This window comes from Salvia hispanica, chromosome 6, assembly GCF_023119035.1.
Source record: "Salvia hispanica cultivar TCC Black 2014 chromosome 6, UniMelb_Shisp_WGS_1.0, whole genome shotgun sequence".
NCBI classification, from domain to species: Eukaryota; Viridiplantae; Streptophyta; class Magnoliopsida; order Lamiales; family Lamiaceae; genus Salvia; species Salvia hispanica.
The window spans coordinates 5286773-5313503 of record NC_062970.1 but is presented as its reverse complement, the minus strand read 5'-3'; the positions used below and the strand labels follow the sequence as shown (position 1 = coordinate 5313503).

General features: G+C 37.4%; 5 protein-coding genes across 6 annotated transcripts; 4 read left to right on the top strand and 1 right to left on the bottom strand.

The window, feature by feature from the left end:
• The first annotated feature begins 1360 nt into the window (after window positions 1–1360).
• Window positions 1361–6941, top strand: LOC125194386. Of its 2 annotated transcripts, none has more exons than XM_048092572.1 (5): window positions 1361–1545; window positions 2190–2396; window positions 2518–2745; window positions 3555–6035; window positions 6193–6941. In XM_048092572.1, exons 1-5 carry the CDS (start codon window positions 1506–1508, stop codon window positions 6753–6755), a joined length of 3519 nt encoding a protein of 1172 aa, XP_047948529.1. In that variant the 5' UTR covers window positions 1361–1505; the 3' UTR covers window positions 6756–6941. The 2 variants fall into 2 exon arrangements, with proteins under 2 accessions (XP_047948529.1, XP_047948528.1); XM_048092571.1 differs by having other exon boundaries at window positions 2512–2745.
• Window positions 6942–7602: 661 nt separating this feature from the next.
• On the top strand, window positions 7603–9362 carry LOC125194372 (pentatricopeptide repeat-containing protein At1g62670, mitochondrial-like). The gene has a single exon (XM_048092553.1). It carries the CDS (start codon window positions 7668–7670, stop codon window positions 9234–9236), a length of 1569 nt encoding a protein of 522 aa, XP_047948510.1. The 5' UTR covers window positions 7603–7667; the 3' UTR covers window positions 9237–9362.
• A 421-nt stretch (window positions 9363–9783) lies between these two features.
• Window positions 9784–11943, bottom strand: LOC125194374 (ALA-interacting subunit 1-like). Its single transcript, XM_048092556.1, has 8 exons — window positions 11800–11943; window positions 11614–11672; window positions 11435–11509; window positions 11227–11337; window positions 11077–11147; window positions 10695–10995; window positions 10058–10347; window positions 9784–9961 (listed from the first exon to the last, which is right to left on the bottom strand). Exons 1-8 carry the CDS (start codon window positions 11852–11854, stop codon window positions 9910–9912), a joined length of 1014 nt encoding a protein of 337 aa, XP_047948513.1. The 5' UTR covers window positions 11855–11943; the 3' UTR covers window positions 9784–9909.
• An 822-nt stretch (window positions 11944–12765) lies between these two features.
• Window positions 12766–16298, top strand: LOC125194373 (rhodanese-like domain-containing protein 8, chloroplastic). Its single transcript, XM_048092555.1, has 8 exons — window positions 12766–13182; window positions 13678–13731; window positions 13948–14097; window positions 14632–14791; window positions 15110–15207; window positions 15367–15470; window positions 15552–15809; window positions 15901–16298. Exons 1-8 carry the CDS (start codon window positions 12832–12834, stop codon window positions 16043–16045), a joined length of 1320 nt encoding a protein of 439 aa, XP_047948512.1. The 5' UTR covers window positions 12766–12831; the 3' UTR covers window positions 16046–16298.
• Window positions 16299–17594: 1296 nt separating this feature from the next.
• LOC125192853 (putative E3 ubiquitin-protein ligase RF4) lies at window positions 17595–21226 on the top strand. Its single transcript, XM_048090521.1, is given in 5 exon segments — window positions 17595–17631; window positions 17911–17973; window positions 19100–20215; window positions 20218–20441; window positions 20672–21226. Coding segments are annotated over 3 exon segments (1593 nt in total). The 5' UTR covers window positions 17595–17631; window positions 17911–17973; window positions 19100–19347; the 3' UTR covers window positions 21173–21226.
• Window positions 21227–26731: the final 5505 nt, after the last annotated feature.

Genomic DNA, 26731 nt, shown 5'->3' with positions numbered 1-26731 from the left:
AATACTTTATGAAGTAGCAATCATTGTTTTTAATTGTCTTTAACATCTCTGTCCCTTGGATTCCCTATACGATGTATTACTACCACGCACCTAAATCATATGCAAATATTTAAGTTTGTGCGACGACTTTCACCTAAAATCATGCAACCGCGGTGGTGTGCATTTGATGGCGTGGTGCATTTTGATTGGTGTCACCCCACATTGAAAATAATATTAATTCTCTATGAATATTGCTATATTAGAATGTTAAAACCCTCAAGTCCTCAACTACTATTTTTAAGTCTCGTATCTATTCGTATTTCCTTTTTGTCCCTTCCACTTAAAAATTTGGTCCTTGATAATATATCTTTGATCCATTTTCACTTTACTAAATCACATTAAATCTCACAATTATTCATCTCACATTCAATTATGTGAATAATTTAATACTAGAAAAACATGATTTAATTAATCTCATCATTATAACTAGGTGAATGCTCTTTAAATGTACTCCCCTTGTTCTACTCAAGATGTCCACATTCTTAAGTGATACGAGATTTGAAAGAAGTTCGTTAGGTAGAGTAAGTAGAAAGAAAAAAATAAATAGTTGAATATTTTAATGTGAGAGAAGAGAGAAGAGAGCTATTAATGAGAGTGAGCATTTTGAGTGGAGCAGAGTAAAAGGGAAAAATGGACATCTTGAATGAGACGGGAGTAATATTATTTATGTCTCTTAAACAAATTTTCTCTTCATCTTTGAAGGACATCTATAGCGATGTACCGTTGTGCACCACATGACGTGCACACATGCTGAGTCCTTGTGGCACTAAATGATGTGCAAAATTAGAACAACGAGCGTGTGGCGTTCGTTTTATTTTTGTGGGATAAATCAACGAGTCCCCACGGTTGATTCTCTTACACCTACAACACTTGCAATATTCACGAGTCCCATTTCATATTTTTTCCGTTTTTTATAATTTACAATTGTGTATATTTATACTCCATGTACTAGTAATCAAATTCATAAATGGATAAATAAATATACGAATTTTATTTAGTAAATTATTGAGCCTATATTGAAGGATGCAGAAATGTGACCTTTCAAATAACAAATTAATATTGCTAACTAATTACGTAGATGATGATGATTGATTGTGTGGGTAGTTTCTACTTGCTCCTAGAAATGACATGTACATTTGTACTAACCAAAAGAAGAAAGCCTATCCATAATAAGTTGAAATTGAATTAAGGTACAAGCACTGTAAACGTCCGTTTAGGCAAATCCTGCACCCTACCGCAGGGAAACATGAGTCCCTTCAGTCATCCATGCATAGAAAAGTCTGGGGCTGTTGATAACATGCGCACATGGTGCCACTGCATTAATACTCTCTCTCTATCATAACTCTGCTTCCGCACTCTCTCTCTCTCTCTCAAAAGTCCTGCCCTTTTCTTCCCCCCTCTCTCTAGGTTGCGGTTACTGAATTTGATCTCTCTCTCTCACTCAATAAAGTTAATTTCCTGAGAATATGGATGTTCAAGGCCACAAGATCACTGCCACTTCTGCCGGTATTTAGTTTTTTTTTTCCCGAGAAAATCTTCTTAGCCATGTTTTCCTCAACACTGTCTCCTCTATTTTTGATCATGTTTATTCAATTCTGTCAAGATTTTTGGTAGATTTTCCTTTTCTTGCTCGGATTTTGCTTGGATTTAGTTGAATTCGTTTCAATCTCACACACATTCATCGATCATTTCTTCACAATTGAGCAGATTTCTGCGCGGACTTTTTCTGCTACAAAGAGACAAAGTATTAGTCCTGTTGATTGTGTTTCTTGATTTCACATTAATTTTATATTCACAAACTGATAACAACGACGGTTTTGTATTCCTTTCAATTTTTGCACCAACAATTGTATATTTGCTGTCTATTGTTTTTTCTGTTTTGCGGTTTCATGTAAGTGTCTGTTGTTTGCTTAAATTATTTGGCGATTTAATGTGTTTTAGTATATATGAACTGATAACGACGGTTTGTAATCCTTTCAATTGTTGCTGTGAATTGTTTATTCTGTTTTGCAATTTTGCATAAGCGTCTGATGTTTGTTTAACTTTTTTGGCCGTTTCATGTTTTATACATGGACTGATAGCAACGACTGTTTTTGGATCCTTTCAGTTTCATTACCAGTTATTAATTTAAATAATTTTGATTGTTTAAGGGCATGAGGGCCACGGGGTGCACCATTGCCACAAATGTGGATGGCCTTTTCCAAATCCACATCCTAGTTCTAAACACAGAAGAGCTCACAAAAGGGTTTGTGGAACAATTGAAGGCTACAAAATCATTCACTCAGAAGACCATGATAAGTATTTGGCCTTTTCAGATGATGACCATGCCTCTGATGATGATGAGCATCAGAGCCCAGGTGAGGACACATGATTTGATATAACATATGCTGTGGGTTCTAAATTGTTGGGGGGTTTTGTTCTGGAGTGAATGTCTGTTGTACTATATATTTATGATTTCTTTGTTCATTGAAGGTCCAGATATTGTGAAGAGAAATGCTTTCATCAGTGGCGGAGTAGGTGCGAAGTCGAACAAATCAGAAGATGACGTGTTTTCTGATGCACCAATGGAGTTTTCAGACAGTGGTATTAGTCCTCAGTTAGAGGCACCCATTGAGAACGTAGGAGAAATGGGCAAGAGTTTGGAGCATAAGGGGTTGGAAGGTGGTGTTTACGGGAGTGGAGTTTTGGGGATCAAGGAAGCTGCTGGTAAGCATATGCAAGACTATGCTCTATATTTTAGATTTCCAGACTTTTGATTGTTGATGAATGCAATGTTAAGATGAACTGGCACGTAGTATCCAGAATTCTAAAATGGAATTTTTTTTGGATATGTTAGCAACTGAAAATTTTCTGCATGCATACAAAGAGTTCATTGCCTATGTTTCAGTGTTTCAAAATGATATGATCTGATTGATTAGTAGCAAGCCTTCTCTATTGAAAATAGTGAGATAAGGAATGCTGATGATTCAATATGCACTTACTTGTAACTAATAAAGAGCAATTTCAGTTTTGTTAAGAGGTTACTGTTCATCTTTGTGTCCTCCTGTTTATTTATATGCATGTAATGTTAGGTATAACTTCGAGGAACAAACTGGTGAAGCTTTGTGATGTTACACTTGTTTTTGACATGTGAAATCTGAAATAAGAAAATTTAGCAACAATGATATGTCAAAAGTATCATAATTCTTTATTTCTGACCCCTTTGTTCCTTTGTGATGCTTTGCTTTCTAAAACATTATTAGTATTAGTAGCTAAGTTCTGCACAGCATCGTTCTTTAGCATTATGATATTGTAGCACTCTGGCTTAGAAATCACTTCAACTTGTTAGTCTGCTTGTTGGGAAAGTGGTAGGGATAATCTTTTTGATGTATTCATTACATCTCTCTTGAATTACTTAGTCTTGTGTTCAAGAAATTACGACTTCTATCAGATATCTCTGATTTCTAGTTAATTTTAATAGTTTGTCATTATATGCCAACCACTTTACATATGAAATTTTGTCCTGATGAATGCAGAAACAATTGAACAACCCAATGATGCAACAAGTGAGGAAATTAGAAAACCCAGACCCCTCTCAAACGGAAGTAGCCAGCTAGACAATGCCATGCCAATAACAGATACTGCTGCAGAAACGGTTTCTGTTGGACATTCAAATGATTCACAGCCTGAACGTGGTCTTCAAGGTGAGATACTACATGGACCTGATACCAATATTCAAGTACAGGACAATGGCTCAGCTTCTGTTTCTTTGGACCCTGAAGAACATAAAGTTCTGGACCAAACAATAGCAGCAGGTAAAAGTAAAGATGAATCGTGTGATAAGTTTATTTCTGAAGGGGCCAAAGATGATTCCACCCCTATATCTGAATCTCTTCAAATGGATGCTCCTGATGCGGTTAATAGTGTGGTCCATTCTGTCGAAAAAAGTACCTCCATCCTAACTTCCGAGGTTGCCCTTGTGGATGAGACTCGTAAAAGCGTAGATGCTTCTGCTTTGGAGAAAGAGCTCTCTCATTCTAGTGAGGTGGAGAAAGAGCTCTCTCATTCTACTGAGGCTGCCCTTGTGGATGAGATTCGTAAAAGCATAGATGCTTCTGCTTTGGAGAAAGAGCTCTCTCATTCTAGTGAGGTGGAGAAAGAGCTCTCTCATTCTACTGAGGCTGCCCTTATGGATGAGACTCGTAAAGGCATAGATGCCTCTGCTGTGGAGAAAGAGCTCTCTCATTCTACTGAAGACATTGGGTCCAGTAAATCTGTTTATGGAAGTACTTTACCTGAGGAAAGTCTGTTGAATGCGTCTTTGGTTGAGCCTAACGAGAGCACAAAAGCTTTAGATGTTACTGAGCACTCTGATGTGGCTTGTACTGTCTCCTCAATTGACAAAGAAGAGATGCTGAAAACCGCCTCAGATGCAAGTGATGTAGAGAAGTCTGACATGACCAGTGGTTATGAATGTCAAAACCAAAGCCTGGAATCTAAGCACTTGAATTCTCTTGAAGCAAATTCCACCCCTGGCTCCACAGTTCATGCTGTTCCATGTGAAGATACTACAAATTTGAAAACTGGGAGCCAAAAGGGTGAAGGAGTTTCTGCAGAAGTAGAAGTGATCCCTGATTCTACACTGCCTTCAGAAAAACTGACTGACCTTCCAAGTTCATGTGTAGCTGATGGTTATGCAAAAAGTTCACAAGAACTATCGGAAAACAATTCCAGTTCATTGGAATTCAATGATGATGGTTTTGAGAATTCCATTAGAGGAGATGGTGCAGATGGTCCCTCTGGAGCAGATTCTGAGGCGAATGAAATTGGTGACAAGAGTTCCTCCGCTGAACACCCAGTGTTGCCAGTAACTTCACAGATGCAGAATAATGTTCATGGGGCGACGAATGTTGTTGAAGTTGAGCCTCTAGATGTTTCTGAATCTGTTACCAAAATAGAAGATGGTAATGCAGTTTTAGTGTCAGGTTCTGAGGCAAATGAAATTGGCGACAGGAGTTCCTCACTAATTTCCTCGGTGGAAAACCCCGTGTCACTATTAACTTCAGAGCTGCAGAATAATGTTCATGCGGCAACAAATGTTGTTCAAGTTGAGCCTGTAGATGTTGCTGAAACTGTTAGCAAATTAGATGATAATGCAGTTTCAGTATCAGCAGAAACCCCTGAACACTCCATTTCAACAGAATCTACACTGCCACTCTCTGATTCAGTTTTGTTGAGGGAAACTGGTGAAGGGAATTCCTCACTGAATTCCTCGGTGGAACACCCCGTGCCCCTATTAACTTCAGAGCTGCAGAATAATGTTCATGCATCAACGAATGTTGTTAATGTTGAGCCTTTAGATGTTGCTGAAACTGTTAGCAAAGTACAAGATGATAATGCATTTTCAGTATCAGCGGAAACACCCGTACACTCCATTTCAACAGAATCTACACTGCTACTCTCTGCCAAAGATGGTACCTGTGACGAAGAAGACTTTAAGGCATCAGAAGCAATCACCAAAACTGAAGTAACTTCTGAAGATCATGAAAGCAATGTTGGATCGAGGGAAATTTCAGAAAGCCCTTCCCCAAGTGTGCAAGGAACTTTCCCTGCAAGCACATGTTTGAATGTTACTTCATCGGATGTTAAGCAGATGCATTCAAATGATGATCTTAGCACATTGAAGTCTGTTAACACTATTCTTAGTGCTGAAAATTCTTTTGATGACAAGGTTTTAAAATCAGAGGAATGTTTCGGGTCTTCTGAAGCTACAAGTTTAAAACAACCAGTACCTTCAGCTTCAGATGTTGAAGAATTTCATGGAACTTCTGATACAGTTGATGATAAGTCTGTTGTTATTGTTGAAGATGTCACTAGGGTCGATGCAAAGTATGTGAATACTGAAGCTGAATGCAAGCCTGCTAAGCAAATGGATGATGCATTTGCAGTTGATGTATCCAGTAGTTTAGCTAGCCCGTCTGACAGTCTGGAAGCGAACTGTGGATCAGTAGTTTCAGGTACGCCAACTCATCTCTATTGTATCAGTTTGCTTAAAACTAGTCTTCTTTTTACTGGTTTGCATAGCACAAATTAAATTTGTGTCTTATACTTTTTCATATTCTCCATAATACTGTGCTCATTTTATCTGATCAACACTTTTCTCTCAATTGATAGATACATTCGAAACAAATTCTCAGAAGCACAAAACCCGTTCCAGCAAATCAGATACATTTGAGCCTCCATCTTTCATGACTTTGGTTCAATCTGGGAGTGAAGTAGATCAGGCTACTGCAGCTACAGAGATTGAGACAGCGCAGAACAATCAGCAACAGAGATCTGATGCTCTTGAAGCCGTCTGGTTCCCTTCTCTAACAAATGTAGTCAATGAATCCGAAGGCAGAAAGAAAAATGAGGAAATGATAGCCAAAGTTACAAACTGGAGCCCAGTGAAGCAGCAGTCCAGTCCTTTGAAAAGCCTTCTAAACGAAGTCAAGTCACCTAACACGAAACAAGTGCCCGTTGCAAATCAGAAAGTTGAGGCTGAGACTGAAGACGACAATGTGGGTAAAGTTGTTGCTTCAGAAACACACAAAACCAAGGATCCGGATACCAACAAGCACCTTGAGGAGTGGAACTCTCCTGCAAGATACCCGATTGAGATCAAGAAAGAAAAGAAGAAAGGACGACCGTTTTGGGTTCCATTTGTATGCTGCTCTTCTGCACATAGGGACCTATGATCCCTTAATCCTTTCTCTATGTTTGTTGAGTGTGTGTTTTCACAATTATGTATGGATTGTAGTTATCCAAACTGTGGTGTGAGGAACAGTGTGGTATATAACTGTGGGTGTGATTTATTGTGTAAGCCTGCATTTGAGATGGCTTTGTTGTATGTAACTCGAAATTTATGTTTTTTTTGCCTTGGAGTTGAGAATTGTCGTTGCCTTGTTGGTAGTCTGTTGCTGGAGACCAAATAATAGGGTTTGACTTTAAAACGTTAATAATCTTGTAGAAAGATGGAGTAACATTTTTTGCTTGCAAATTATACTGCAGTATTTCTTAATTGAGTTGATTGCATTCTGATTAATCTTGTTGTAATCGAACTTTTTAATTATTTCATTAAAGACTCATCCTTTCAATTTGTGCTATTCTCCCTCCGTCCCATTATAGGTGTTCTATTTGAGTTCGACACGAGTTCCAAGAAATGTAAAAGAACTTTGTGAAAAAAAATAGTAGAATGTGAATCTTAATTTTATATATATTAGTTTTATAATAAAGTGTGAGTAAAAAAAAAGTTAGTGGAATGTGGAGTTTATTACTCTCCATATATGTGGTATATTTCAACCGGGACTCAAAGTGGGACATCCAAAAATGGTCAACCGGGACAGTAGCTGACTAGTCTTTCTTTTTGGAATTTGAAGATGAGATTTACTGTTTAGAGGCATCTAATATCTAAATTCAAAATGATTATAGTCCAAAGTTTTAGTTTTGTAAAAATAGGGTAAAAAGTAAAAATTTGTTACTAGACGTTGATGCCAAGGCAAAAAATAAAGAAACAGATGAGAAAAATAAATTTTCGAGATTCTGACAGCTAAACTCAAAATCTCGTCTTTGAAAGAAAATTTAAAAACGAAAATACAAATATAGCAAAAATGATGAGCCTAAACGTCACAGATTGTGCAATTCACCTCTCCACCGGTGGATTCGCGGTGAAATCCGGCTTCAATGGCGAAAAGATGCCGCCTTTACCGCAGAGGCCCCGAAACAGAGTGGATTTCAGCGGCATCCGCAGCTCGCGCGACGCGATACGCTCGCTGCGGGAGCTCGCCGCGATGTCTCCGGAGCCCTCCATCCGCGTCTACAACAATCTGCTGAGCGACATTGCCAAGAAGGAGCTTTACTCGGTTGCACTCCACGTGTTCGACGAAATGCGCCAATTGGGCGTCGTGGCGGATTGGTACACGATGAACATCGTCGTCAACTGCTGCTGCCTCTTGAAGCGCGTGGACGTCGGATTCTCCGTTCTCAGCGTCTTCATCAAGAACGGATACGTCCCCAATGGGACGACGTTCAACACTCTGCTTAAAGGGCTGTTTCTCGCCGGCGAGATTGGCGAGGCGGAGCTTCTGTTCAAGAAGATTCTGAGCTTCAAGCTATGTGAGATCAACGATGTCATGATTCTCACCGTTGTGAACGGGCTGTCGAAGGCCGGGAAGCCGCTCACTGCGCGTGATCTGCTTCTGGCGTTGGACGAAGCTGGGTACGAACCTAATGTTCGAGCTTACAACACTGTGATTGATGGCTTGTCGAAGCATGGGATGGTTGATGACTCTCTGCTTCTGCTGTCGCATATGGTGGAGAAGGGCGTCTCCCCTAGCGTGGTCACGTGTAATGCGTTGATAGATGGATATTGCTCGCGGGGGGAGATGGCTAGAGCGATAGAGCTCTTTGATACGATGGCGAAGACGGGGATCAAGCACGATATATTCACGTATAGTAGCTTGATTAAGGGATACTGCAAGAAGGGGAGCCTTGATGAAGCGTGGCGTTTCTTTGATGAGATCCCGCGCGTTGGTCTCAAGCACTCGACTGTTTCATACTCCACCATGATGCAGGGGCTGATACGCGAGGGTAGGTTTGAAGACGGATGGAAGCTTTACAAGGATATGGAAGCTCAGAAGCTACATCCGAATCTCCACACCTACAACATCTTGTTGGATGGCATGTGCAGGAGTGATCGGATTGATGAGGCGCTCGAGTTTCTGAGGGTGGTGGAGGAGGAGAAAGGTGCCACTCCTAATGTGGTAACGTATGGTGTCCTGATCAACGGCTTGTGCAAGTGTGGGAGACTGGATGAAGCTAGGAGACTCTTCGACCAGCTCCCCTCCAAGGGGTTGCGTCCTAACACGGCAATCTACAACATGATGCTTGACTCCCTCTACCAGCAAGGGCGGAGAGGGGAGGCGAGGAGGTTGATGGAGGAGATGGAGAGGAGCGGCTGCCGGCCGGATGGCGTGACATACAACATTGTAGTGTGGAATCTGATGAAGAGGAACGAGGTGCGAGAGGCGATTCCGTTCTTGGAGGAGATGTGTAGGAGAGGCTTCGAGGCTCATCCAGCTAACATGTCTGTTTTGCTTCATGAATTAAGAGGAGAAGAAGTTAAAGATGAGAAATTGCAAGAGATTATTAAGAAAGTTTGTGCTAAAATTGACAAGTGAATGTTCTATTTTATGAGGTTTGAATACTTCAGTGAAATTACATTTGATTCTTTGTAAGTTAGTTTTTCCTTCTTCAGCCTTCTTGATCATATGATTCATATCACCATATAATCCTTTCTTCCCAGATTTGTATAGTTTCTGTCTTTGGAGTAATAACAAAATCTCTCCATTTATACTTCAACAGTTTAAGTTCCATGTTTTGTATTATCCATGAGAACTCCGTGAAGGTTGGATCATCGATCTCTTACCACGTGTTATGGCTGGAATTGCCTTGGCTTCCGATCATGAGTCGCATAAGTCTTGACCACAACGGATAATTTTTTCCATCGAGTTTGAATCGTAGCTTGATGTTTTCTGTATTGCGCATTATGCTTCATATCTGTTAAGTTAACACATTAATTTATTTGGCTGGAGGTGGCTGAGTTTCTGACATTTTGATGAGGTTTTTTCACAGGTTAACTGCTTTAGAAATGTATTGGTACTGAACTAATCTTTCTTCATCCTAATACACCTCTCATAGCATTATAAATACCGCTGATTAAGTCTGTTAAAAAGGAAGGAAAAATAGCAATCCCATGATGAAAATGTTACAAGAAGTGCTTTATACCCCTCTATCTCTCTAAACAAGAGAGAGAATCACAGTACTTAATTGTAAGTAACAAAGCAGTCAATCCTAGATTGTATTATTCTTGTTCCATGACAGATAAGAGGGATTCCCCAAAGGCCTGTACAAAGATGATCAACAACAAGAATCTAAGAAATTCATGAAAGAAATTTGAAATGGAGAGAGAGAGAGCAGAAGTGATGAGTGAATTAGTTACCTTGGCTTGAAAACATAAAGAAGTGAGAAGATGATAGCAAAAACAAGGCTGGTTCCTCCAACAGCCATGTACATTCTGCCAATGAAGTCATTCTTCCCACCAATCCAGGTCGCAGTTGAGACCACCAGCTTCTTCTTCCCATGGAAGGAGTATGTGTTGTAGTTGTTCTGTATTGTCACTGTAATCTTCTCGTTGGCTTCGAGGTCTGTCTCAATCTTCCCGTATAGTTTTCTGAATGTAGGCAGAGCTGCAGTCCGCATCCACACCATCAGATCCTCTTGCTGGTTCATCTGTTTGTGTATACATATATATAACCAAAGATCAGAACACAGTTATGGAAAGATTCATCATTACTGCTCAAACATTTGACGGAAAATCAATTGCAAGAAAATGAAGAAAAATAACATATGACAGCAGATTCAAAGTTGCAAATAAAAATAGGCACAAATAAAAAGTGTATTTTCTGATTTAGGTGCTGTTTTGGAAGTTATATATGCTAATTGATTGTTCTTGCAAGAAGAAGGCAGATAGTGATAGTCCCATTTGACTAAATATTCAGACAACAGAACATAGGACAAACAAATAAATATTTGCAAGAAAAGAAGCAAAAAAAAAGTTGATTAGGAGGCATACTAACAGGTATACTCTCATCAAGTTTTCCACCCCCAATCAAGGTGCCATTCTGGAAGTTCTTGGGGTAGATATTTTCGCCGAATTTATGAATTCTATCGCTTCTCCAAGCGATGTCCTTCTTGTTAATTGGTAAAGCAGCATCGTTCTTGGACAACATGTAGGTGTCGTTGAATAAACTCCAAGCAACGAGCCCACATGGAACAATGGGCTTACCATCACCTGTCTGCCCCTCTGGATCACATTGAGTGGTTCTAGACTCGGCTTTGGGGTTCCATAGCTGACGATCACTTCTACTTTTTACGTATCTGCAGCGAGCAAGAGGTTAGTTTTCCTTCTCTTTCAACTATTCCAGATTGATCTAATTCAAACGCGATGATTTCACTGACCTCCTATGGTTCTGATAGAAGTTGTCAAGCTGGTAATACACATAGATTGGTTTTCTCATCTTCTTTGGAATCTATAAGGTGAGAAATAGGTCATGTAAGAAGAGATTATGAAATAATAAATGTTGAAAAATGAAAATGAGAGGAGATTACAGTGATGCTCCTGATGCAGGTTTTGTTTGTTGCAGGATCTTTGATGTAGCCAACCTTCTGGTTTGGTGATGGGATGCACGCGTCGTCATAACGGTCCACCACCTCAACTACCTACATACATACATATAAGTGTCTGAATAAGATATGTATGCATATATTCATGACAATTGGAAAGAATAAGACAATCTTGCAGATGATGAACAATTACATTTTTTGATGCGGAAAGAGAGAACAGACCGATCGGAATGAAGATTATGGCGAGGCATACGAGAGTTGCAATCACCTAAACAAGAAATGCAAAAGAAAAAAGTGATCACAGACAAATTAGCATTGATTTGCACACACCAACAAATCTATGATGAATGAACAAAGGTTGAGAAAACATACCAATGCAGGAGTAAGAATCGGTTTCCAGGCAGGGAGATCTTGCTGAGTAAATCTTGAATCTGCAAAAGACAATATTTTTTTGACAAACCACCATGAAAAGATATCAAAAATATATATAGCATGCATGGCACAATTGATACATGATTCAATTGGAAAATAAATGCAGGGGAAATTATGAAATTTTACATGTGGGCTTCTTGGATATCTTATTAGATGCTTGAGAGGATCCATCAGGAATCATTTGAAGAAATGAAAGATTATTTAGGCGGAAAGATGTCCCTTTTTCAGACAAAGAACATAATCTGGAATTCTTAAATTTGTGCTTTTTCTTTGAAAGGAAGAAGATCAAGTCATGTAATGATATGCTTGTTATAACTCATGCTTATATTACTAGTATTCATCAAACAAAATGGATAACATAAAATAACACACTAGTATAAATTATACTATTAGTAGTTTATTCATTCATAAAAAATAATTTTATTTTTTCATTTTGAACGGTTCACTTAATTAGTTTTTATTTATTTGTAATAAGTTCCTCTTTAATAAGGATGATGAATTATTTTACCAATTTTGTATTTATATTTGGATTATTTAATATTAAGATTAATTTTTATGGACTAGTAATTTCTTTGACATTACAATTATAATTTTTTAGAACATTTTATCACTTTAAAATAGCATACTTTCCGTTATATAAATCTGGAGTAACTATATTATGCAAAAGTTTAAACTTTTGGAAAACATCTTGCCTCAAAATTAATACTCCCTCCGTCCCTAATTAATTGTCACTCTTTTCTATTTCAGTCCGTTCCTCAATAATTGACACACTTCACTACCTCACTTCACTCACTCACTTCATTCACTCACCTCATTTTAAATCTCATATTCCACTAACTCACTTCATTCACATTTTATTATAAAATCACTATAAAAAGTAGATCTCACATTCCACTAACATTTAAGTTTTAACCAAGTTTTCTTTACATTTCTTAAAATAAGTGTCCGGTCAAAGAGTGACAATTTATCGGGGACGAAAGAAGTAATTTAAAATAAAACAAATTATTTCATTGTAGTACAACACAAGAAGGCATATATTTAATGTTTCTAGAAAATAGTGAGTTTGGCTGTGAGTGACATTTTGAGCTACAAATTTGCCATCTTTAACACTACCAATCAACATTTTTACAACTCAAGAACAATTTGGTGGCCATAAAAATGGCTTCTTTCCACGCCCTAATCCCTTGGAATCCATTATTCAGACCCAATTCTACACCCACTACCACTAATAGAAATATTACTACTATTTTTAATTTCAACAATGGGATTGGAATCCATTCATTCAGTTGTAAAATTCATGGTGGGTGCAGATTTTATTGGAATTATGGAAAAAGTTTCGATCTTTTTGCGCCTTCTTCTTCTTCCAATGGCAACAGACTGGAGGCAGCAGCAGTTGCTGCTGCTGATAAAGAATACGAGGATGAAGAATTTATTGTGGTTAATTTTTACCGTTTTGTGCTTGTCAAAGACCCTGAAGAGGAGCTCTCTAAGCACCTCCTTTTTATGAAGGTGTTTCCTCTCTCTCTCTGTTATTCATTTTTAGGTGAATCTTGCTTTGCCCTTTTCTGCAATGTAAGTTCACTCATGTCCTTGAGATTATTATCTGCTGCAGCTTTGCCCAATTGTAGAGTAAATAGAATATATGCAGAGAAAATGTAAGAGATTACAAGTAGTAGTAAAATTTAATTGCCAGAAACATTGATCTCTTGTAGTTCTTTGGCCAAAAAATTGGCCTTATCAAGAAATTCCAATGTGTATTGTTGCTTCTTCTCTTCTCTCTTTGTTTTGCCCCCCTTGTGTGAGTTGGGGGGATGGGGGTGCTTTCATTATGTAAGATCAGCTCTTTGTTGGGGGATTAAGAATTTCTGATAAACATTGTTTATTTGTTGAATTAGATATGTTTAATTTGACACATGATGAGTTCAACTTTTGTTTTTTCTCATACTTATGTTGGAACCATTGCCATATCAATAAATAACTATGTGCCTTTGATGCTCAATATAGGATCGTAACATACATGGTCGCATATACTTGAACGAACAAGGGATTAATGCGCAGGTATTCTGTTTATCTTCCTTTCCTCAGTTATTTCACCAGGTGTGTGTTGTCCTCAATATTAGTTAGTTCCAATTAAAATGCAAGATTTTCTGATCATAGATTATTGAATTGAAGCTAGCTGCTCTGAGGTTATATGAGAGTTAATTTGTCTTCGACTGATTCTTTTTTAGCATATATGTTGAGCTGTTGTTGGCTGAATCTCTCTCTCTATTGCAGTACAGTGGACCATCAAAAGATGCTCTTGCATACGTTGAATGGGTTAAGGAAGATCCCAAGTTCTCTGACATATTGGTGCAAATCTCTCCGGCCATAAACGGCCATGCTTTCCCAAAACTGAAATTGCGTTACAAGCCATCACTTGTGCAGGCAAGCTGAATAGTACTCCCTCTGTCCCATTTGAAATGAAACGTATTCCTTTTTTGTCTGTCCCATTAAAAATGAAACATTTCTAAAAATGGAAACAATACTCTCTCTACTTTTTCTTCTTTTTTACTTTACTCTTTCTTCATTAACTCACAAAACAACACTACATAAAATCTCGTGCCGAAAAACAAATGTTGCATATTTAATGGGACAGAGGGAGCATATAATATGCCTCATTGTTGTAAAATTTCTTACTTTTGATTGAGATACCTTTTGACACCAAATATAGTCCTCTCAAGTAAGTTCCACTAGCCGAACCAATCTCCCCCCCCCCTCTCCCTGTCTCTCTCTCACACACGTAGACACTCACACATTGTCTTCATTTTGCAAAAGTAGTATGCTCTGTACATTCTTTGAGTGCTGATGTACCTGAATTGAACCCAACGATTGTATGTAGATCCTAGGAGCTGAAGTAGTAGGATTTTCATTGTATTTGTAATGCAGAATAGTCATCTTTAGATCTGTTTCTCATGATAGTTGGAAGAGGGCATTTCACATCTCCCTTTGCTCGACCCATCAATGCGGGCTACACCTCTTACACCTTCTGAATGGAGGAGCAAGCTGGAGGAAGCAAACAAGATTGAAAATTCATTGGATACATCAAACTCCAACTTTGTGCTACTAGATGTGAGAAATGGTACAGTCCTTTTCCAGTCATAATTAAGGCCTTCTGCTCAATGTGTACCTCAGGTTTCCCTTGTCGTTACAGAAAAAGCTTCGTGCTTTTTTCAATTAAAATAAACTGTAGAGCTAACAATGTTCTTGAGGTTTCCTTATTTGTAATTGTTGTAATCTTTAACAAATACCAGTAGCACTTGTTCTCATCCTATATTGTTTGATTTATGTGATTCCACAAGTTTGCTTTCCTTTAAATTTTAGCTAGCTTTATTATTGTTTCACTTACATTCCCCATTTGATTGGTTTAGCAATTAGTTAAGACTTTCTGTGGTATTAGGTTATGAATGGGACGTTGGTCACTTCAAGGGGGCTCATCGTCCCGATGTTGATTGCTTCAGGAGCACTTCATTTGGCTTATCCGAAACGGAGACAGAGGCAAGCCCACCTCCATCTTGCTATTAAAATTAAACCACTTGCTGAATATTTCATGTTGCATGTATGATGAGAACAAAAACTGAGTTTCTTGCCTTTGCTTCTTCGAATTTCTATTACTATAATACTGCTAAATATATTAGCACTTTATTGTTTAATCAGGTTAGACCTTCAGACCCTTTAGCTGATGCTGATAAAGAGAAGACAGATGTATTGATGTACTGTACAGGTGGCATTCGCTGCGATGTATACTCCACAATTCTTAGGTCAACCACATTAACATAACGCCAATGGTTATTGCACATTCTCAGTTTCTTGGATTTGCCTGAAATTGTTGGCTGTGACAGACAACAGGGTTTCAAAAGATTGTATACCCTAAAGGGAGGCGTCTCTCATTATCTCGAGAACGAAGGTCCTGTGGGATGGGAGGGGAATCTATTTGTTTTTGACTCCCGTCTCTCTCTGCCACCTTCCACATACAAGCCAGAAGCCGGTTCACAGCAACAAGTGTCTCACTCATTTGCAAAATGTTACATATGCTCGTCTCAAGTCTCTGAGTTGAGGCACCGAAACTGTGCGAATCTTGATTGCAACCTGCTCTTCCTGTAAGTTCTGTTTCTTGTTGGTACCTAGTGCTCAGATTGGTGATCTTGAGCGTACCATGATGAAGTCAAATAATCATACAATCTGATGCAGATGCTGTTCGGAGTGTGTGGATGGTTTGAGAGGATGCTGCTGCGTGAAGTGCACTGGTGCTTCTCGTCTGAGGCCTGTGCTACCAGGGTACCAAAGATACCAGAAGTGGCATACTTATCGAGATGTTGAGCTGCAGAGCCGGTGAAATCGATCTTCTTTGAATGCACAGGAAGAAGGGAAAGGAAGGTAAATGTGATGAGAACAAGAGTGGCATTTGTTAGTGGAGATTGATTTGTTTGGTTTGAGAGAAGAGAGGCAGCCATGTTTCTGATGATTGGAGCTTTTACAAGCACATAATACTATGATTTTGGTGGAATACATAGCCATAGAATACATGTTGAGAATTTCGGTTGTAATTATAAAAATCAGCCATTAAAACTTTTTTACATTTTTCTCAATTTTTTCGTGATGAAATATTCTGATTTGTGAGTAATATGTTTTTGATTTGACACACATATTTTATGGGTGGTCTTGTCCTACAATTTTCCGGATGTGACTTATATACATTTTCATCCAAATTAGACAAAATTGAGAAAATGTGTTAAAATTCATGAATTTTAAGGCTGATTTTTAAACTTAGTTTGACGTTGTACAAATGGATTTTTTCCACAATATTACTACACATTTAGCAACTAATTTTCGCATATTATCTATTTAAACACGGAAAGCTGGTCAGTAACCAAGGCACAAAACCCGACTAATAAGGTGTCAGACTGTCAGTTACACTTCCTAATTTTGGAGAATTTCTTTGTCGTTTAACTAACAAAACGGTTTGTTTATTAATTGTTGACCTAGAATTTGACAGTTAATCTTTGAGTTGTTCTTTGGATCTATTTATTCGAACCCAACTTAATTGGACCACAATAACATACCGATTAGAAATGACATAATTTCTATATAGTGCTCATGCATGCACATATGGTTGTATACGTGTCTCACTGAACGACCAACAACGCCAACATCAGTTCTAGTCCGTTAGTTATAATTTAACAACAACAATAATAATAACAATTAGTTTTATGAGATTTAATCCATTTTGAATTTTTATTAGGATTTTATGTGCATAAACTAAATAGTAGAAAGCAATACTATTAAAACTATTTTTAATAGTATTTTTAATACTATGTCATCAAATACGGAAAAATGAAATATCATTCAACTTTAATACTATTAAAATGATTTTTAATTTTGAAAAATTTCAGGAAATAAGAAATTATTTTTCTAAGTTAAATCATTCTATTATGATTAACTTTTATAATTTGGTTTAATTGTATTTTTCATTTCAAAACTTTATTTTTACAATTAATTTATATAAGCATAAATAGTTGTGAAAATAAATTTTTTAATGTAAAGTGTTATTAAATCCAAATTACAAAATTAATCATAATAAAATAAATTTAATTTACAAAAACAATATCTTCTTTATTGAACTAATCAAAAAAAGTAATCTTAATATTAGAGTTGAATTGTGTTTCATATTTCAACGTTTATTCATTTTCATAGCGTTTATAAATAAGACAATGCACAACACTGTATAATTTCATTTATAGCCTTCAATTAAATTTATTATGAATAAAAAATCCCAAATAAAATTTCAATCTACTATACTAAAATGCAGAACGACGTCGTGGGACAACAACTCCCACTCCCTTTAAATAGCAGACAGCGCTTCTTCTTCTCTTCTTCTTCAAAGAGATTCTTCAGAGAGAGACGGAAAATAGCTAAAAGGGGGTGCGTTTGATCCATTACTTTGCAATTCACGTCATTTTGTGAGTGCCATTTTCAACTTATTAGCATTTCAATTTTGATATTCATTGCACCAACTTTATTAATCATCGTCTTGGTAAATTCTTCAAAAATTGACAGATTCTTCGACTTCATTCCTGTTGTTGTTGTTCATGCGTGTTTCGAGTTATTTTTGGTGTGCATTGTTGATGATTTTGTTTAGTTAAGTGGGTTTTCGTTTGATTAAGACTCAATTTATTTAATTTCTGTGTGTTTCTGATCTAGGTTTGTTCGACTGTTTCAGTGAAAGGAGTTTATGAAAAGGTTGAGTTCGTCGAAGCTTTGCAGGTAGCTTCATTCTTGATTGTCATTATAAATTTTATTTATCATGAACTGATTGTTGGTAATTTATGTGTGGAAAAATTATGAATATTTGTTGTTTGTTGGTTCTATTAAAAAGTTATGTCATATCTTGTTTTCAACTTTGACCTGGATGATGAAGTTATCATAATTGTTTTCTGAATTAAGTAGAAAACAATTTTCATTTATACTTCCTCTTATGTTTGAATTCGATTTTCCTTTTTTGATAACTTATTTGGGTGTCATACAACCGTTACATAGATACACTTTTTTCGTGTTGCGTGGATATGGATTAGTCGTTTTTCTGGTGGGGTTACGTAGATATACATCTGTAGTGTTGCCTGGATACAAATTAGTCGGTTTTTTTGATGTTGTAACATAGATACACATTTGTTCTGTACTTTCGTTGCGTGGATAAAGCTTAAAGTTGTTTTTTGGTGGGGTTACATAGCTACATATTTGTCATGATGCATTAACACATTTGTTGTGTTGCATGTATACAGATTAGTCGTTCATCTTTTGGACGTGGATAGAGATCGGTCGTGTGCATAGATATAGATGAAATGTTCTTTTGTTTTTGGTTGGGGGGAAGGGGTGCATAAATGCACATCTGATGTGTTTCGTAGATACTGATAGATGTTTTGTGAACAACTTAAATACTCAATGCAACATGACAAATGGGTGCCTTCCAAACAAAAGAAGGAATGAATAATCTCTATCTTTGCAACGCGACAAATTTGTTAAGTCATGGTTGTATTGTATTAACGAATCTGTTTGACACACTGTTCATCTTCTAATAATCATCCTAACTAAGCGGGCACGTCTATTAGTTTTGTCCCAGCATCAATTTATGAAATTTAATGTGATCTAACCCCAGTTACTGTAATTTGAATATCATCAATTTGTTGGCATGTTCAATTGATCATATATTGCTTAATCTGGCCTGGATTTAAATGATGATTGCTGATGATTTTTATCCATAATATTTTCTCTATTGATCAAGATAGATTGGAATTTGCTTCATGGATGAAATCGAATACCTTTTTTTACAATAAACTTCCTTTTATATGTCATAAGCTCCTATTACTGATATTACAATGACCATTTATGGCAGGAAACTTTAAGGTATCGGAGCTGGCGGAACTTGTCGTGTGAGTAAGACACACGAGTCGAAATTGAAGTGGCATTGACAGTAGTGGTGATTGTGCAGTGGCGGAGTCTCAGATCTTTTGTTAAGCAGAAGGGTAGAAATTGAAGGAAATTTGTATCTGATTTGTCGCTGAAGCATCAATTGCTTCTTTGGCTGTATTAAGGAAATAGAAGGAATCTGTATCTGATTTCACAAATTAATTGGGTTCCATAATGGAGTGGTCAAAAGACACTATTAAGAAGCACGACAAAGAACTCCGAGGGTTCGACTGGGATAATCCCGTGGCCTGTCATATTGAGGAACTATTGACAAAACATTTAAGTGCGATATTGTGCAGTTCAGTGAAGAAGATTGTTGAAAGTGGGTACACTAAAGAAGTTGCTGAGAGGGCCATTTTATATAGCAGCCTCTTCAAAGGTAGTAAAGACATTGCATTCAATGTTGTCGACAGTGCTTTGACTATACTAAAGAGGGAAAGGGAGATGAGTATTGCAATGAAGTTTCCTGTATTTGAGAGGTTGCAGAGCCTAGTAGACTACACATTACTGGAGATGATTTGTGTGCTTCGAGAGGTTAGGCCTTCCTTGAGCGCATCAGAAGCGATGTGGCGCCTATTAATTAGTGATTTGAGCCTCGTGCATGCATGTGTAGCGGATCGAGGCACTGTGCGTGGTTCTTGTAGCCAGGAAGCTTCTGGAGACAGCCAAACACTTCCCCAGGCTAAGGATTATTTCTCTTCAATCCGGTTCGATGAAACTATGCAGGAGTGCATCATTGAAGATATTAAAGATGAAGCCATTCGGATACTAGTCCCCCACAAGTGCAAGATAGAGAAGGAGATCCAAGGATGGACTGAGTGGGCTAACGAGAAGGTCATGCAAGCTGCACAGAGGCTTGGGAAGGACCGGGCAGAGTTGAAAATGTTTATGCAAAAGAAAGAAGAGAAGGAGAAATTGAAGGAGGAAAAACAAGCTTTGGTGGATAGTACCATAAAGCAGCTGTCGGAAATGGAGTACGCCATGACCAATGCTACTGGTCAGATTCAGGTGGATAACTGCACTATCGCTCGCCTAAAGGAGGAGATGATCTGTTGATGAATGATATGGAAGCCGCTAAGTTGCAGGCGATGAGGGTGGCTACTAACTTGCATTCCGCTACGGAAAGAGAGCAGGGGACCCTTAGGGAAATGCAGTCATTGGATGCAGAAAGGGCCATCATCCAAGACCAACTCACAGATCTCAAACACCAAATAACTGCACTCAACAATCGACTAGAAAAAGCTAGAGGCCGCAAGGATCAGTTCAAGGTATGGCATAAATTGTTTTTTTTTTCTCTTTGTATCAATTAGTTTAGCAGTGTATAAAATATTGCCTCTGATGGAATTAGAGTAAGTTCAGTTTACAAACTATGCACACAGAGCACGCACACGCACATGCACACACACTCACAATACTTATGTCTTTGTGTTTGTGTTGACATTAATAAATCATAATCCGGGATTGATGTACACAAGTTTGTACCTTTCTACCATTTTAGGCTTTGTGGAAGCAGGAGGAGATGGAGAACACAATAACCCAAAAGAAAATTGATTCCTTGAGGAGGAGACTAGAGGAAGAAGAGGCTGCGATAAAAATAGAAGCTGAAAGCATAAAGCAAGCAGCCGAAAAGGAGATGCAGAAATGCACAGAAGACATCAAGAGGCTTCAGAAAATGGTCATGGAGCTTAGTCTTGAGTCTGAAAAGCCGATGATAGCAGCATTCAACATGGGCTTCCCGGGATCGGGATCACGGCTTCCTAATGCAACGGAAAGGTTGGCAGTCTTTCAGGGCAACTTCAATGAGGCTCCAGATGTGAAACCAGAGAGGGAGAGCGTCATGTGCTTGTCAAACGAGATCGCTGTGGTTTTCATCCCGTGTGCACATCAGGTTCTTTGCGCTAAGTGCAATGTGATCCATGAGAAGCGAGGGATGACAGACTGCCCTTCTTGCAGGACGGCCATCCAAAAGCGTGTCTCTGTTAGTTATCGCCCTGAATAGCACCTCAATTGGTTGCAGTTGGTGCCCCTTTATTGCGTTTAATACAAACTGCAGTTTCAATTAAATTTATGCGGAGAAAACTCCCAAATAATATTTCAAAATAGATTCTATAAATAATAAAAGGCGGAACGACGTCGTGTATTGGCAAACATCGTTGCTTCTCTTCTTCTTCAGAGAGAGAGAGAGAGTGAGAAGATACTAACAACTCAGAAAATATGGTGCGTTCGATCTATCACTTGGCAATTCATACCATTTTGTGAGTTCCCTTTTCAACTTATTAGCATTTCAATTTTGATGTTCATGGCACCAACTTTATTAATTAGCACGTCAATTGGTTGCAGTGTTTAGTACAAACTGCAGTTTAGAATTCATGAATGAAATTTGTTTAGTATAAACTGCAGTTTAGAATTCATGAATGAAATTAGGGGAGATGGTTTACCAAGTAATATACACACATAAGCACTAATACGCACACACAAGCACAAGCACATGCACATGCACACGCAGGCACAATTTCACACATAAGCACTTGATTTTTTTCTATGCCACTTCTTAATTTTTTTTATGTCAAATCTGTATAAAAATATCTCCTTTAAAAGAATTAATAGTGAAATGGGATAAGAGGTGCTTAAATTGGCAGGGGAGCACTAGTGTCTTTTCACCCTTAGAGTCACGACATTCTTTCAAGGAAAATCTAAATTATTTTTCGGATATATACAGTTAATAAAATAATTTTTTCGTTGGTGATCATTTATATAATCAAATTACATAAGAAAAACAAGTATGTATGTGTCTAATTTTCTGTTCTCTTTGTAAGACCTTGTTAGATTTTCTAATAATTCTCCCATTTAGGTATTTGTGTGCTTGATTTTCAGTGTTGTTAAGTTTTCTAATGATTAGTTTTATGTGTAGGTTGTAATATTTTCATAGTATTTTAAATGTATTTAAATTTTCTAAGTTGTGTAATTTTATATCTAATAAATAATAAATTTTATACTCCCTCTGCCCACAAAAAAATATACCCCTTCATCCCAAGGAAAATGACTCCTTCCTTGGGCGGTACGAAATTTATGCAACTATATTTTCTGTGGGAAGTGGAGAGAGTAAAGTAAGAGAGATGCAATAGAGTAGAGATAAATGTGTTTCCATTTTTAGTAATGAGTTATCTTGGTTGAGACAAACCAAAAAGGAAAATCGGTCATCTTCAATGAGACGGAGGGAGTACTAGTTTTGTCATTTTGGGCCGTTCACCAAAATTAGACTAATTCTAAAAATGGAAAGCTTTAGACCAATACTCATCACCAAAATTAGACTAATTTTAAAAATGGAAAGCTTTAGACCAATACTAACTGTACACATCATTCTAAATGTAGACCCCACAACTAACACTACTTCTACCACATTTTTTTCCTCTCTCTCTTACTTTAACAATTTCACATTAAAACTCGTGCCGTTTACAACTTTGTCTATTTTTTGTGGACGGAGGGAGTATATAATTATACTGCTCCATCCGTCCCTAATAATTTGGCACCATTTGACCCGGCACGGAATTTAAGAAATGTAACCGAAAGTGGATTGAAAAAGTTAGTGGCATGTGGATCCTATTTGTATGCATTAGTTTTATTATAAAATGTGAGTATGAATGAATTAGTGGAATATGGGGTTGATACGCTCGGATTTTGCACTGTTTTAAGACCATTATTTGGTCCATTTTTTTGTCAAAGTTGCATTACATGTCCATTAATTACATATTTTTATCTATTATAGTACTTTGATGTGTTTTGTGAGAAATGTGCAAAATATAACCTAAAAAGATAGCAAAAAGTCGAAGATGGAAATCTGGAGTATTTGATCCGTCCAGCGGGCCGCTGCAACTCAGCCGACGACCGCTGAACAAGTAGCGGTCCACTTCGAAAAAATTGGGCTGAAAAGAGGAACACGCCCAGTGACCGCTGGGTTGGGTTGTGCGCAACGACCGCTCCAGGAGATCTAGTAGCTACGGGATGATCGCCAGTGATAGCTGAAACAAGTGTAGCGACCGCTGATCAAGAGACAAAAGCAACAGAACAATTTGCAGCGACCGCTGAACAAACGCAGCGCACAGAATTGACATACTTTATCTCTAAGATTTACCATTCTGTGCTGAATATTTACCAAATTAAGGGGCCCGAAATTAAAAGCTATAAATACCCCCTCAAGCTTTATCAATTGAATGATCTTTTGTTGCATAATTTCCAGAGAGAATATTTGAGAGTTTTTCCATTGTTCATCAATATCAGGAGCAGTTTGAAGAAGGATTCAAGAGAAGATCAATGCTGCAAGATTCAACCTTTGAGTTCTATCATTTTAGTTCTTATGTTTTCTTATTTTTCCCTACAAACTATGTTTTTAGATTATTTAATCATGTGTAACTAAATTAATAAAATTCTAGGGATGTGTTAGTAACAACTTTGGTTATACAATTCCAATTTATTTAAAATTCGTTTTGTTCATTACTTTACTTCTATTCTAAGTGTTGGATAATTGCTTCACGTTTGAGTAACACATTCTGTGATGATCTATTGGCTTGCAACATAATCGTGAGAGGACGTTTGCGAGTTAGAAGAGCTTAGTTGACGTTACAATTAGCTTCCCTTAAAACGACACTGTTAATTGAGAGCGAGGACATTCTGAGTCTTAGGAGCTTTTAGCAGTTAATAATCTAGGGTTGACTCCCCTAGTGTCTGTAATCCACTTTGTGCCGCATGAACAATATATTTGTGCCTCGTTCTAGTGATATACGAATTGTGCTAGGGTGTTGTAGTTGGAATTTGTATAACGATAACTATGAAAGCACATCCTTGGAATTTCCTTATCTCATCTGATTTTTCTCTGTGTTTTTTTATCTGCAATTGTTACTTGCTCTTGTTTTTACAATTTTCATTTTCAAAAAATTCTAAACATTTTGTTTTTCCAAATAGTGAAAGACGCTTATTAGAATGTAGACAGTCTGTGATCGTTTTCCCTATGTTCGATATCCAACTACTGATCAATAGCTATACTATATGGGTGGTCTATTACTAAAAGTAGTAAAACATAAGATGTGCCAATTAATTGAGGAGAGACGAAAAAGAAAATCAATGTCAATTAATGGGGGTCGAAGGGAGTAATAACGATTATCTACGTAAACAGTATAGTACGTATTATTTCACTATTACTTCGAATTGTTTTCTTGGTTTTTTGAGATGTCCAAATACGTAAGTTCATAGTAGTGTAATTTTTTATGCAATGCAGATAATTACTGGAAATATCTAGAATAAGGAATTAAAATAGAAAATTGAATTATGAGAAAAGTATTTAAAAACGTTGAGAAACTGGAAAGAAAAATTAAGAGGAATTGTGGAAAAAACTAAGCAAACTTACAATTATTAATCCAATATCTCAACTTCATAATCAGTAGCGGATCCGAGATTTCAACTCTTAGGGTAAATTATTATTAATAATTTTGGGATTATTTGCATCATTGAAAGTAGTTGCGACATGTTACTTTTATGGGACAGAGTGAGTGGTTATTTTTAATTAGGTTATTTTCGATTAACTAATTAACTATTCAGTTATAAATGATCATTAAATAGGTTAACCGATTATTAATCGGTATTGAAACTCGCTTCTTTTGCATGCGCATTTATATATTGAATCGCGGACTGGTCAAGTAGACTCTCTATGTTGGTCGTGGTGAATCTCTAGACCTAGTCTCGTGTCGTTGGACGTGCAATCCAAGCGTTTTCAAAACCATAAGCTACTGCTACTTGCTAGTATAGAGGAGTGAGGATCAATCCCACAGAGATGGTGGGCTATCGAGAGTTGTTTGTGTGAATAGGATGATCTGGGGAAGATTGGCCGCTGCCACGCAACTATTGAGTGATTTAAGTTTAACTACTTAATTGGAATGTAAAACTAGTAACTGGACTTGGGAGACGAAAGTAAACTATAACTAACTAACCAACTAGACTGCAGAGGTATGGAAAGAAAATATAACATGAAAATATTTTTGATCATTTTAATAAAACATGAAAGAAAAAAAAAACAATTGAAACTTACTAACCAAGCTAAAGACTTTCCTAAAATAGGCATGCAACTGAAAAAAGTGAAAAGAGGACCACTACTTTATCTGACCTGCATACTAGAAAAGCAAAAACATGTAAAGACAAAAACAGTTAAACCTAAGCTACTTTTCTGATTTTGTTGTGGTTTTCTACTTCATCTTCCTCATCTATCTACACAAAACAGAGCCGGAACACACCATAGATGAATTGACCAACTGGAAAACATGTAGACAACACGGATTTAAACATCTAAGCTAACTGGCCAACTGGAAAGCACGTAAGGAGCATGAATCTAAACATTTAAGCTAACAATTATGAAAAGCATCCAACAAGCTTAAATAAAAGGCAACATCACGAGATCTAACTAAAACTTCCACTATGCAAGAATTTAAACAATATCCACCGGATAGTGATAAAATGCAAACTTATATATTGTACAAACTCAAAACTCCTCAGCACAGGTTCAACATAGTTTCAATACAATATCAACACAGTGTAAAATTCCAAATTTTAATGTCAACACAGTATCAACACAATATCAACACATCATCTATCATTGACTACCGTTGAAATTTTGTTGGACATTTTCCTGTTGATGCTTTTTTGTGATCTGTTGACATTTTTCAATGGTCCAGATCATAGTTTTGAGTTTGTACAATATTTAGAGTTTTCATTTGATCACATCCCTCCACAAACATGGAAACATGAGATTCAACTTAAAAAAACAACGAGAAACCAAAGCATCAAATACAAAAGATTTTCTAAAGCTAAGATGTTCAAACACTTCAAAAACTTGAAATCTAAAACTGAAATGTGCAGGAACTAATCTGAACGGCTGGAACAAGCTGGAAACAAGCTAAACTAAGAAAAATCTAGAGTAAAAATAATCTAAACTAAGAATGTGGTGGCGTTAAGCGCCCTAGAGAGCTTTCTAACTAAGCAAAACTAAGAAGATGGTAGCGTTAAACGTTGCTTCTTTCTCAGCAAGACCCTCTATTTATAGGGAGGCTTGGCCCAAATCCCTAGGGTTACATCCTTCAATAATTTGACATTTCTGCCCTTAGGAATTTCTCAAGCAGTTACCTGACTCCATGGTGTAGTCTAGAGGTGTCAAGTGGGCCGGGCCGGGCCAGCCCGGGCCGGGCCCGCTGAGCCCACTGACATTTAGGCCCGGCCCAGCCCAGCCCAGGCCCATGTCTGAAGCGGCCCGGGCCGAGCCTGGGTTTTGGTATTTTTAATGAGCCCAGCCCGGGCCCGGGCCCATTTGACAAGTGGGCTGGGCCGGGCCGGGCCTAGTTTGCTATTTGATTAAATGGCTAAATAAAATTATACTTACATTCATTGCATGCATAATAAATTATAGAACTATGAAAAAAAACAATTATTAAACTATGATATGGTGTGGAGTAATATAATTATAGGTTAATCAATCAACTAATTACACGCATATAAATTAATTTTGCTCCTATAATCC

Bases quoted from the DNA above. Each gene is read 5' to 3' on its own strand.
- LOC125194386 (XM_048092571.1), top strand. From the start codon at position 1,506: ATGGATGTTCAAGGCCACAAGATCACTGCCACTTCTGCCG. The intron at 2,746-3,554 runs GTAAGCATATGC...TGATGAATGCAG, and splicing joins GGGGATCAAGGAAGCTGCTG to AAACAATTGAACAACCCAAT. The intron at 6,036-6,192 runs GTACGCCAACTC...CTCAATTGATAG, and splicing joins CTGTGGATCAGTAGTTTCAG to ATACATTCGAAACAAATTCT.
- LOC125194374 (XM_048092556.1), bottom strand. From the start codon at position 11,854: ATGATTCCTGATGGATCCTCTCAAGCATCTAATAAGATATCCAAGAAG. The intron at 11,338-11,434 runs GTAATTGTTCAT...GTATGTATGTAG, and splicing joins CTCTTTCCGCATCAAAAAAT to GTAGTTGAGGTGGTGGACCG. The intron at 11,148-11,226 runs GTAATCTCCTCT...CTCACCTTATAG, and splicing joins CCTGCATCAGGAGCATCACT to ATTCCAAAGAAGATGAGAAA.
- LOC125194373 (XM_048092555.1), top strand. From the start codon at position 12,832: ATGGCTTCTTTCCACGCCCTAATCCCTTGGAATCCATTATTCAGACCC. The intron at 14,792-15,109 runs GTACAGTCCTTT...CTGTGGTATTAG, and splicing joins GCTACTAGATGTGAGAAATG to GTTATGAATGGGACGTTGGT. The intron at 15,208-15,366 runs GCAAGCCCACCT...TTGTTTAATCAG, and splicing joins TATCCGAAACGGAGACAGAG to GTTAGACCTTCAGACCCTTT.
- LOC125194372 (XM_048092553.1), top strand. From the start codon at position 7,668: ATGATGAGCCTAAACGTCACAGATTGTGCAATTCACCTCTCCACCGGT.